Genomic DNA, 12770 nt, shown 5'->3' on the forward strand with positions numbered 1-12770 from the left:
AAGTAAGGAATGCTTTCATGACAGCACAGTTCAAAGTTTCATATCTTATATTAGTTTTTCTTAGTCTACGCTTTAAAAGATGCAATAATTCAAAGATATTTTTATCTTAGAAGGTTTCACAAATTCAAGAACAGCCCCAAGTTTTGCTTTATCATGAAAACCAATATTGATACCTAGTTTGACAGAAAGTATACTGCTTGCACTGAGGCCAATGTTGGATTCTGCAGCACTATTAAATGACAGATCTTCCAGGGTCCTCCATCCATCAGAAGCGATTGCTTGGAAATGGTTTGTCACTGCCTGACTCACTGCTTTTGAAAAATCATCCCATGACGTCTGCTTGCGGATATTTAAAGCACATATTGTATCAAATTCCTCTGCACCACAATGGACTGCTTCAATGCCACTGACTGCAATCCTTACAGGTATATTAAGAGCATCTGTTGAAAAACAAAACACCAACTATGAGAAAAACTGTAAAACTCAAAATAATCCCATTATTATCAACCAATAACATCCATTATTACAAAGGAAAGCTACAAAATAACTCCTGCTACAAAGAAGCAAATGGTAAAGAACGGCACAGATTGCCATCACAAAATCAGAGCAGTGAAATGAAAATGAAATGAAAATACCAAGGTATCTATAATTTTCTACAAAAAACAGTTCAGTATTATTATGCTTAAATAAGAGGAAACAAAAAAAATTTACTTAATCTTATATTTCCTCTTTATAGACCAATTACTTATAAATTAAGACAGATGGTAGGCAATGTCTTAATTTTTCAGTTCATTGTGTTTATGCACATTTTTTTTCTTATCAAAGTAGGAAATAATTTTCTGGCACCAGTGCACAAGTGGAAAACACAGCTGAGCCAAACATATTTAAATAAAAAGCTAAGAGCTAAGACAGAAAATGCACTTGAAAGGGTATATTTGATTTGCTACAGAGCAAATTGACAAAATGTTAAAAAAGGAAATTTATAGGCACATTCCAGAAACTATGAAGTATTTTACATCGTGCTCTTTGGAATACAACTCAACAGAAGCAACAGTCTCTGAGGATCATTTAGATGACTAAAAATGAAAACTATCTTCTAATTTTCATGCTGAACAATATATTTCAGAAGTTGTTAAATTAAAATTAAAATAATATTTTAAAAAGTACACCATAAAAAACAAGCCATGTAAGATTATTATGAAGTCTTGCAACATGATCTTTTTTTCCCTTTTGTGTCCAGAAGACAGATCTTCAGCTGATACAAACCAATGAAGTTTTCCTGATGTCAGAAAAGCTCTGATTTAAACCCACTAGCCTACCAATGGGAAAAGATTACTCAGAGGCATCTTTCAGATGTGGAATTGTGAGAAATGCATCAAAGGCTTGCCCTTCTGATGGCAGGACCTCAGGGAAATGAGCTGTGAGGAGTACAGAGGGTTCTCCACAAGGTAACAGGCCCCTAGGACCGAGGTAGAGAATATGCCTCAACTTCAATGCATGTGCCCTGTAAGGCACAGGGGGCAATCCTGGCCCCAGTGTTTCACATCTGTCAGAGCAGATCCTCCTGTCCTAAGTGGGAACCTTTCTGGAGTGTGAGGAAGGTAGAGAATGGTACCCAGGCACCTTACTCAAAAATGCAGTCTTGGCTTAAGGTATAAAGAAGAGGAGAAGGGGAGGCCAAAGCTTCTGACCTGATAAAAGCTGTTCGATTAATGACAAGCATGACCAGAGATACAGGGTACTAAGACTGATGGAAATAACAGAAGCATTAATTAACCAGGCTGCAGATTTAGCCATCAGAAATTTGTTTCAGTCTGATAAAGATGACTATGGAGGAGTTTCTATTAGAAAGTGAGCTGTATTCCCCTCTGAACCTGCAGTAAAATGGTAAGAGAACTGGGATTTAAAATAGCTGAAGAGGAAAATCAGAAGCAGCAGACAGAAAACTTCCTCAATTTGTTGATAACCAGTGAACTTAACCACCCACATCCCTATATTCCAGAAGACAAACACCAAAAAGGAATGAAAAAATAGAGAGCATACAAATCTACAAATGCCATAATTTTAACCATGCACAGAAATTTAGATATCTTTCTCTGTATCTGGAGATACAGATATATATAGATTTATACAATGATATAAAACCCACAAAACTAGTGAGAGGATGAATTAAGTTCTGTCTCAAGAAATGCACAGATGAGCCTGCTCTACTGAGTTTTGAGAAAACTTACAGAGAAGGAAGAAGAGGACAGGTTTCAATAGAAGAGCAATCTTACAGAAGTTACTGATGCTGTAAAAAGGAAGTTCTTTGATGTTGTCTCTAAGACATATTTGAAAAATCAAACAAATAATCCCCTCACCAATAAGTGACAAAATAAACTATGCTCTAAAAGGAGATTCAGATACGACCAGATGTTCATCTTAGCCTAAGGGAATTCGACAGCTACCCACCACTAAGTAACTGCAAGAATTTGAAGAAAAGATAAGAGGAGGGCAACAGCTTTTGAAAAAGTAATTACTAATATTAAATTCAGAAATTCTAAGAGAATATGGACATTTGCAAATGTACAGTATGTATCATCTTTTTAAATGGTTTAGAAACAAAGACATGAGGAATTTAATAACCTCCAACAACATTTTATCATATGCTTTTGCAAAATCTGGAGACTAGAAACTTGCTAGATCAAAGTAACTTAATATTGTGGTGCCAAAAGAGTGACAACCACCTTTTTCATATTTCTCATTCTTGCCCCACAAGTTCTTTACTAAAAACATTTTTATGTAGTGCTGATAGCATTTACTTACTTAAGTTTTCTAGGAGATGTTTGCAATCATCAGTAGCAACATCATGCACTGTTCGATTACACTTATCTTTTCTCTCAGCCTCTAGTCCACCATGGCTACAAAGGATTTCTAGACAGTTCTGCAAAGGTAGGAACTGTATTATTTACTTGTCCATTTGCTGCACTAAAGCATTCTACCAACATTGAGTTAGATTCCTAATTAAAATTCTTACACATGCATTTCCAAAGACAATCAGCTACAGAGTTTCTATAGATAAAATGATGTTTCTCACAGAGTTGAAAGCCAGGAGTAAAAATATTTTATAGCAGACTTTAAAGTCTCAAATAATGACTATAAAAAAGCAGAACATAGAGAGCCAGGGTTCTACAGTCTCTAAGCATCAAGTTTGATTAGCTGAATTAGGAAATTCTTACATCTGGCCACAAGTTTAGGTAATGATAAGGAGACAGAAACCCAGCTATTATCCTGGTTTGAACATCTTGGCCTCAATATTCAAACAACACTAAATAAGCAATTCTAAAGCTTAATACAGACTATTAAATGAATCTATTTAGGTAACAATCCACAAAATCAGTTTCCACTTTATAATTCACCAAGCAGGAGTTTCCATCATGACTGACACCTGAGTGGAACACAAAAAAAGGAATAATTTTAAATCACCTTGCAAGCCTCTTCTTTGGCAGAAGTTCTGCAAGCAGAAAGCCGAAATTCTGCAAGCATCATAAGAATGCAGTGATATAAAAATGTATTTTTATTAAGTCAGAGCACGGACATCTTGTGGATGACAACATGATGCCCTCTAAAAATGTCATATGCTCAACAAAAGGGAAAATCATTAAAATTAGAAACAAGATATTAGCATATAAATTTGGATTGGTAGAATCATTCTGTAACATGAAAAAATATTCAATATAAAGATCCTCCCAAATATGTGTGAGATAAAAGAATTCTCATAAAACCATATTCAAATTTATTGATCAACAATCAGAAAAAGGATCAAGTCCTTGTTTCTAATGACCATCATTCTGCAATAACACAGGTGGCCACCATGTAAACTTTTTCATCTCAGATATGCTTTTAAAGACACATCCATATTGTAAAAAAAAGAAACTAATGGAAATTATAATAGTTAATACTGTATTGATAATGTTTGGGGTTAACCATAGCAGAGAAACCAAACCTTAAAAACACAGAGAAGCAGCTATTGAGTATTTTGATGTGGAATAGTGGCTAGTTGCAGGTTGACTATTTTGTAGCTATTCTATAGAAACTTTTGTCACCATATCTGACACTCTCAGATCTTTCATAAATGTGCTCATTCAAATCTGCCTGTGAGGTGAAATTTTACCAGGCTGTAGTTATAGCACCTAGAAGTACTTTAAAAAATTGTTTAGGCTCACTAAGCTTGCCAGAAGGATACCAAGCAAAAAAAAAAGCACATATGTTCTTGACAGGTTAGTTTGTTAACAATATCTCTCAAATAGAAGCAATGAATAGCAAAACAGCAGAAGGCTGAAGACTGAACTATGAGGCTGAAAATGGGAAGCAAAGCAGGAAGAAGTGGGGACAGAACAAAGAAATAAAGCTTATTTTCTTAGTAAAATGAGGATTTTTGTTGTCTCTGCTGCCTATGAAATAACAGCTAAGATGTCCTAGCAGAATTAATCTGTAAAGAATGGCCCCTACCTATCTCAAAACAAGAGGATGCAAGTGCCAGCACTGCTTAAATGCAGTTATCATGCACTGGAATGAATGACATGCAGTGTACATAATGGATTAGAGCACAAAGTCGAAGTGTTAACAGCACTTTGACATGGCTATTAAGCTTTTTTAGCTTTTAAATATCCCAAACATATCTCAAATCAATCAATGCATCAAATCAAATACAATTTTATAGTCTCTGCAACATCAAAACTAGGAATCTGATTGTATCTAGGAATCAGCTGTGTATCACCTTCATCACCAAAGAGACTCCCCCTCAACCCCAAATGGAGATCTTATTAAGCAGTTGACTTAGAATGTGCTTAGAAACTCAAACCCTGGAGTTGTTAATGAAAGACATCCGTGAAGACTTCCAGTGTCAGACCTTTCAGAGAGATCACTAATCAAAGTAGTTTTAGACAGAAAATGAAACCTAAATTCAAAGTTCCTGAGGATTATATTATTGCAGAAAGAGCCAACATAGTGCACATTATTTAGGTATTTGCAGATTACAGCAAGTATCTTAAAACTCCATCTAAATTCGTATGAGTGGAAACTGGAATGAGAATCTGCATCTGCCTAACAGACACTGGTAATGGAACACTGACTCTGTAATGCAAATGCTGAGTAAGCAGTGGCTGCCCCTAAAAAAACTCGTAACCTTAACTGAATCTTAAATCTGTGTCTATTTTGAGCATATCTATTTTGAATGTAAGTTTATCAGGAATAAAAGCAAACATAATGAAGGCATTGAACTAGGCATGAAAACATCAGCTGATTTTTGAAGTCTTGGACTGTATTTTCTTAAAATTCACTCTTCTGTGTTTAGCACCCTCTATTTTCTTCCTGGGTAAAAAATTTCCTAGTGAGATCTGACTGACAGCTACCATATAAAAAAAAAGTCCTTTGAATGGTCCATGTTAGAAGTGTAAAGCTTCTGATGTCAAGAAGTAATATTAAATTTCCAGAAATCCTCCTGTTTGTCATCAGTAGGACCTGTTAGGTCATCCTGTATGTCATCAGTTATCCAAACTTCACAAAAATGTTTCATTGCCTGCTAAAAAGGCTGCTGAAAATAACAAATTAAACAATGTATGTCTGCACAAATCTGGTTCTCAGATTTCTTCTTCTCCACCCGTTCACAGAGGAAAAATTGTTCCTAGTGAAATGATGTCCATCTAATATCTATAAGCACATGACATTCAATGAATTGGCATTCAGGGTGGGATTCATCTCACCTTAACTTTGAAAATCTCAAGTAATGATGTTTCCTCTTTTTACTCATGTCCCATAAGAGGTAGACATTTAAATACAATAATTCACTCCATTTGACACCTAGATTCTGGGACAAATTGTCCTCTGGAGGTCTATCTCTGTCGCTGTTAAATCAAGTTGGCCTATAAACCACATAATAAACTTAAACTTGACATCTAAGTTGTAATTCTTCAAAGATAGAAGTATTTATTTTGCCTAAATTCTAGTTTCTGTAACTTGTTCACACAGACTAACCTTAAAGCCTTTTGATGCTGCTATATGGGCAGCAGTCCAACCCTCTTTGTCAGCATGGTTGATGAGATCTGCAGAAACAACAGGCTTTACTCTACTGCTATAGTCATCTTCTCTCTTCTCCAAATCAAAGTAGTCTAAATTAGGCTCTGCATCCGTCAAACAATTCCCATTGTTTGGCTCTCCATAGTACATAAGGAGCTTGAGACTTTCAACATTACCAGAATCCACTGCTGCGTGAATTGGTGACCAGCCATCCTAAAAAAGAAGCCACAGTAAAAAAGCACACTGCCACCAAACACACAGAAAATTGTTTGCAGACTTATATCAGCAGAGAATCTGAATGGAAGGCTCTGTCTGGAAATTAAGAAGACAAGCAAGAGTGACATAATAATCCTTTGGGAAAACAGAGTTGATGGTATGTGTTTTGGGTGGAAGAAAGCGAAGAAAACACAGAAGAAATAAAATTTTACAGCTTTCTCCAAGGACAGTCCAAAGATAAAATCTTCAAAATTTTAAAAGAGTAACAGGGCTTACATACTGTTAGTAAACTGCTTCCTTCCTGTGCATCAAACAAAAATGATTCCAACTATCAATATTGTTTCATGCTGCATGAATCCATTTATGAGTCAGTTTCACAGTGTTGACATCACACCTTTGTCTCATTCCAAGTCAAATATATTTACTTTCCAGTTGCAAAATAAATGAATGATAAAAGATTTACTGTAATATCTACAGGAGGAGGAGAATGTTTGGTGAAGCTACTACTTTTTGTGCTGTATTTTGGAACAGTCTATAACCCACATTTATTGTCATAAGAACCTACTGACATCACAATCATAAAAAAACTTCAGAAAAGCACTTGAAAAAGGCAATTATGTAGGCAATTTTGAGACAGTCCTCCTTCCCTTCTCCTCTAGATTTGACATTTTTGTGGCCGTATTCTGTCATTTGTGATATATAAGACTGTCTACAATACTGGCAAGAAAGTTTTGGGGTGTTGTCTCTTCAAGGACACCAATAAAGCATGCTGACATAAAAAGTGGAAGCATTTTACAAATCCAGTGCTGGAGAAAAGTTGCAGCAAATTGCCAATGGAATCTGAAATGTGTAAAATTGTATGAAAGTCACATCATTTAGGAGATTTCAGACAATCTACAATTAAAAAAACCCATAAACTATTATGAAAATAACAAAATACTAATTTCAAATTATACAGTTTATTTCAGATTTAAAGAAAAGTTTACATAAATATTTTAATGTCAGTATTCAGTACTATACAAGGCACTGTTTTAACTTACACTGGTTTTTATTGTTCGATCTGCTCCACCTTCCAACAACAGTTTAATACAATCGTTATTTCCATTTTTACAGGCCAGGTACAAAGGTGTCTGTCCTCTTTCAGCAGCATGGTTAATATCAGCCTGATACATAATTAATAATTCTGCACATCTACAGCAAACAATAAAGAAATAAAATTGTCTCATGTTAGACATGCAATGCCTCTTTATAACTTAAGACATTTAAATATTTTAAATAAATTATTAATTTTACAGATACAGATCTACCTGTGAGCAACCCATATACACAAGTATAAAGGATAATTTTGTACATAGGTATAAAAATAGACTACTTCAAACATGTAAATCTTAAACTTCTGTAGCTGCATTTAAAAATTGTGAATGTAAACCACTCAATTTCACAAGACTGCTAAAAACTTGATGACAGCTGCTTAAAAAAACCATTCAGCTGAGCAAAAAAAGAGACACATATCTGACTACTGATATTTAAAATAGAATTGAAAAGGGAAAAAAATGAAATGAAGGACTAGGATTAGCTTTACCAAAATGGACACTCATCTAGGGAAGTAACCTGGTGGGGCAGCAAAACAGCTTGGCAGTACCTACCATTCAGTAGGTACCTGAACAGAGGCTGCTCTGCAAGGATGGCTTGGGTGTATTGCCAGCAGCTCCTGGGTTATGGAGGAGCAAAGATCAGATGGAGTGCTGAAGAGCAATTCACTTGCAGTTGGCATTCAGATCCAAACTCCTCTACTTCCTCACAGCCCTGTAGCAGTAGGTCCATTTTTTTCCCAGTTCTTGTGCCATAATTGGCTACCTTTCCCTTCCCCAGCCTAGATTTTCAACAGCACTTAAGACCTTGCAAAAATCTTAATGCCAGGCAACTCACTCTGCAGTTCAAATACTCTGCACTGTTAGCAAAGATAAGTTCCCAGCTTTCCAGCTGAATATTTATCAGTCCATAAAAATAGAAAGCATATCAACAATAAAGCCTCAAAGCAGTTAGTGCAATGCCAAATAACTACTGATTAAGAGACCATACTGTAACAAAATATACTATGACAAAATATTTAAACCAATGTAAGGGATATATATAAGAATATAAGTAAATATATACTAAAAAATCACAAGTATTTAAGAAAATTGGTTTTGATACGTTTTTATCCAGTCAGAAAATCAGTTAAGTTCAAGGTTAAATGCACAATTTTAGAGAAGAGTAAAACAGATAGCATTGATATGAATTACTTATCTATGTTTTCCAAAAATGCTCAACTGAACAAAAAAATAAAAAAAACCAAATAAAAACAATGGTCTGCCTTAACAAACGTTAGGCATACATCCTAACCATACAGTCACAAAGTCATCTTAAAACAGGCTCACAACAAGACACTTCCACACAGCAATTCAAGATCTGAGTTTTAAGTCTGCTAGGTTAGAAATATCTGGTTTGATACTTTACATTATATTTGGTGAATCTTGAAAAGCTACATCGAATTTCCACCTCAAGTTCAGGGTCATCTTGGCCTGGATCACATGGGAAATGATTCTGGAAATTTCTCCTAAAATTAGTTACTGGACCAGCCCCAAAAAACTCGAATTTTTTTCTGACTACATAACTAGGGTTAGAATAACAGTATTGTCTTGGCTCAGGAACAAGGTTAAGGAAGCTGTCACAGGGGACTGGTTATCCAGCCTATGACAGACACCTACTGTGCAACTGAGAGCAGTTTAGTGCTGTCACTAACCCCACATTAGGAGACAGACAATACTGTTGCCCCAAATTCCACCTACTACAGATTTTTTTCTGTGCCTGAACTTTGAGGAGACCAACAAATCAAACAGCCTGAACCATTTGTAGTCTTTCTGACATTTTTGGCTAGCCCTGTCATTCCATGCTCAATTTTACAATTCAACTCATGTTCAGTATCTGAAAAAGTAAAAGCAAAAAATGTGTTTAGGGATATCATATTACATAAGTAAGTTTAAGATAAAAAGAATATGAAGTCTGCAATACTGCAACACAGCTGATGATACACAGCAAAGTGTTGTGAGGGTAAGTCGGGGAAATAAACAACTTCCTATTTAAATGAAGTGTTAAGATATTTATTTTAGTGAGAGAATATGAATACAAAAAATTAAAGTTTTAAAAAACCTTGTTTTGTTGTTCAAGATATTTGATTATACATCACTCAGGAGAAAACTCAGATGTTCATTTGCCTCTGAATATGATAGCTTTCTATGCCTAAAAAAAACAGTGCAAAATTAATTTCCTTCTTTCTTTGTTAATCCTATACTATGGCTGATAACTCAAAGAAAATTAAGAAATTCAGTGGTATGATGCCCAGTACCACATTGTAATTGCTAAGAATACATGCTCAGCAGCCTTAAGAGCTGAAATTAGAAAGAAAATAAATAGAAAATAGAAATAGAAAATATTAAAATCAGAATGGCATAGGAATATGAATTTAAGTAGATGCTTTCAATAAATGATAGCTAAGTACATTTGTACATAAGAATGCAACAATAATGTAATGAAAACATATATAATGTAAAGATAATATAAAACTGAGTAACAGTTGACACGCAAAATCTTAAAGGCTTCACTTACTTGACATGTCCCTGAGCAACTGCTGAACACAAGGGTGTAAAGCCATTTTTATCAGCAGCGTCAACTTGTGCTTCTGCAGCCAGCAGCAATCTCACACAATCTATAAATGGAGCAGAACCATGGAATGAGTCAACAAGATCAGCCTTAAAACTGTCAGAGGCTAAATCTGCTCAAGGGGCAACAATCAGCCAGTCTTTTGGACTGCACATCACACCTTAGGGGAGTGAAATAAAAGCTCAAGAAGATGTTTGCAGGACAGAGATGAGAATTGCCTCCCATGGGCATCATCACCCTTCTGCAAAAGGGTTGGGTTCTGCTGGGATTCAAATACGTGCCCACTGCAGGCAACTCCCACAGTATCAGCTATTTTACCTACCAAGTGGGGAATCTGACTTATCCAGGAGTCCCTAATGGCATCACTGCCTACTGGCAGCAGTGACAAATGTGACAGCACAGGGGAGATGTTCACAAGCCACACAGACCTCAAGCAACACACTGACCAGTCTTATTTTAGGGCACTGACTTGTGATTGCAATGACAAATAAAATAAGCCGAAAAACTCAAACCTCCCAAAACCAGTCCCATTCATATATTTCCAAAACCACATGCTAAAAATAGTACCAGTCTGATTCCATCATCCCTACAGCTAATTTAAGATAATTAATTACATAGTAATTAGACTGCTTTTCATCCACAAATTGGAATATCATTTGATGCAATTAACTTTGAAGAAAACAGTTGATCTGCTCCTCATTCTTGAAATTGGCTCCAGACCAAAATAAAACAAGTCTTTTGTAATTGAAACTACTACTTGGAAAATAAGCTCAGCTACAACACCAATTACAAACTCCTGACCTGATTTCTGAGCAAGCTTAATGCATGCTGTTCTGGCACTCAGTAAAATCCTGAAGCCAAGTTTTGTTAGTGAAGTTTAACTCTAGATACCAGAACCAAACACACATTAAGAATAACTTGGATATCAGAAAAATATATTAAGAACTACTTATAAATCTGACTAGTCTACACCATTTTTCAATGTATTTATTCCTGTTACAATTTTTTCAAATAGTAATACAGATGTTGTGGAGTTGATTGAATAAATAATTTAAAATTAAGAAACAAGATTCTAAAACACTCTAAGTTATTATTTTGCAAATTAGGATTCTTTAATTTCGAAGTAAGTAATCGGATGTGAAATTGTTTTTTGATGTAAAGTTGGTTGTAAAGTTGGTAAGTTACCAGGACTTGATCTGTAATTTTTTTTTAAGTCATAAAGAAGCTCTCTGTTAACTAACTTACCAAGTCCTTCCAATTGTAAGATAGCACCACTTAAAATAAAATTATATTTTCATTCACTTTTTAACACAAAAATACTCTGCTAAGAATGACCTATCTTTTTTTTTTTTCTTCTTTCCATTGTCAGCCCTGGTCCTATATTAAATTATTAACTTGAAAATACAGATTCCTCCTTGAGCTCCTAAGATACTTCTAAAGTTTATGAGGCATGTTGAAAAAATTTTCATCTAGAAGTTTCAAGTATTTAGCTAGAATACTTGGCTGTTTATTCATAAAGCATATGTTAGCCATGCAAAAGCCATGAACACACACAAAAAGACTCCCTGTCTAGAAAGGCATGGTTAATTCACACTTATTGACTGGCACATCATTCAGGTGGTAGGTTATGTCTGTAAAAATGCTGTTTCTGATGAAGCTTATCTCTGTGAAAATACCGCTTCTGAAAACAGCTTTTCATTCTTAGGGATAAGTGTGACCATGAGGAAATAGAGCTACTTGCATAAGGCACAACATGTGAGCTAGTAAGCTCCCATGACCTGTTCTGGTGGCATATAAAGTAAAGGAGCAATTATCTCCAAGATGCCTGGGTCTTCTGGATGGACTTTTTACTGGGATTTGGAGAAGGGTAATTTGGGTCAGACCAGGCTCATTCACTCCGGTTCACTCTGGTCTGCCATAAAAGTAATAAGCAGTGGGAAGAACTCGATGGAAGGGCAGGCACTAAACAGACATTGGTGTCACTAAGTTATAAGTTTTGGTCATAGCAAAAGCAAAACATGGAAGCAAACTGAGATAAACACCTGGAGATTTTACTGCTCTCCACCACAGCTGGGTAGTTCTTCCAGAGTGATGGCAAACATCATGCAGATACATCCGTGGCTTGACAAAGCTGACTCCATGTAGCTGTATGTCTCTGCACCTCACTCCTTTCTACTTCCCACACCATTCCAGTTTTTTTCTATCAATCAGGGTGCCACAGCCTCCAAATACTCAGGATAGAAGAGAATCAATTATACTGTAAATGCACATGATTAGCACATAGCTGAGTCCAAAGGATATTATTTTCTCCACATCTCTCAGATTCAGGAACTCTTACTGTTTCATTCTGTCCTTCTCCACCTCTTTGTGGTGGAGAATAGTCACAATTTGCAACATCATACAGCTATGCAGATCTATTAGCTAAGAGAACTACTGCTATTAAGTGCACAGTGGACCTGAAGTGGTTCCCTCTTTGCTAATGGTAAAATCAAGGCAGACTGACAAGACAACCTGTTCAGCTATCCCAGTCTAGTGGTTAAATCATGAAATTAACAGTTTCCTCATGTCCATTCAATACAAAGAAACTGTGTATTTTTAGGGTGAATTTCTCTCTCAGACCTACAGAATTAGGGACAGTGTGTGTTGGAAACAAAGCATCTGCTATTAACTTCATGTGCTGCAAAAACCCTCTGCTGCAGCTCTCAAAAGGCAACTGTTTCCAAACAGGAAAGCTACACATTTTGCAATTAGGATAGATTAGGACAGAATATTTCAGTGCTCTTTTCTTGTGTAAC

At 35.8% G+C, this 12770-nt stretch overlaps 1 protein-coding gene across 2 annotated transcripts in view; it reads right to left on the reverse strand.

Annotated features, from left to right (window-relative positions):
* Nucleotides 1-12770, reverse strand: part of CTTNBP2 (cortactin binding protein 2) — a 79174-nt gene that overhangs the window by 20372 nt on the left and 46032 nt on the right. For both annotated transcript variants that reach the window (XM_064702690.1, XM_064702691.1), the window contains 5 exons: nucleotides 9922-10021; nucleotides 7314-7464; nucleotides 6016-6270; nucleotides 2806-2923; nucleotides 174-440 (listed from right to left, as the gene is read on the reverse strand). In XM_064702690.1, the coding sequence (XP_064558760.1) occupies nucleotides 174-440; nucleotides 2806-2923; nucleotides 6016-6270; nucleotides 7314-7464; nucleotides 9922-10021 (891 nt within the window). The remainder of the gene's footprint in view (nucleotides 1-173; nucleotides 441-2805; nucleotides 2924-6015; nucleotides 6271-7313; nucleotides 7465-9921; nucleotides 10022-12770) is intronic.

The sequence above is a fragment of the Zonotrichia leucophrys genome, chromosome 1A (genome assembly GCF_028769735.1).
Source record: "Zonotrichia leucophrys gambelii isolate GWCS_2022_RI chromosome 1A, RI_Zleu_2.0, whole genome shotgun sequence".
NCBI lineage: Eukaryota > Metazoa > Chordata > Aves > Passeriformes > Passerellidae > Zonotrichia > Zonotrichia leucophrys.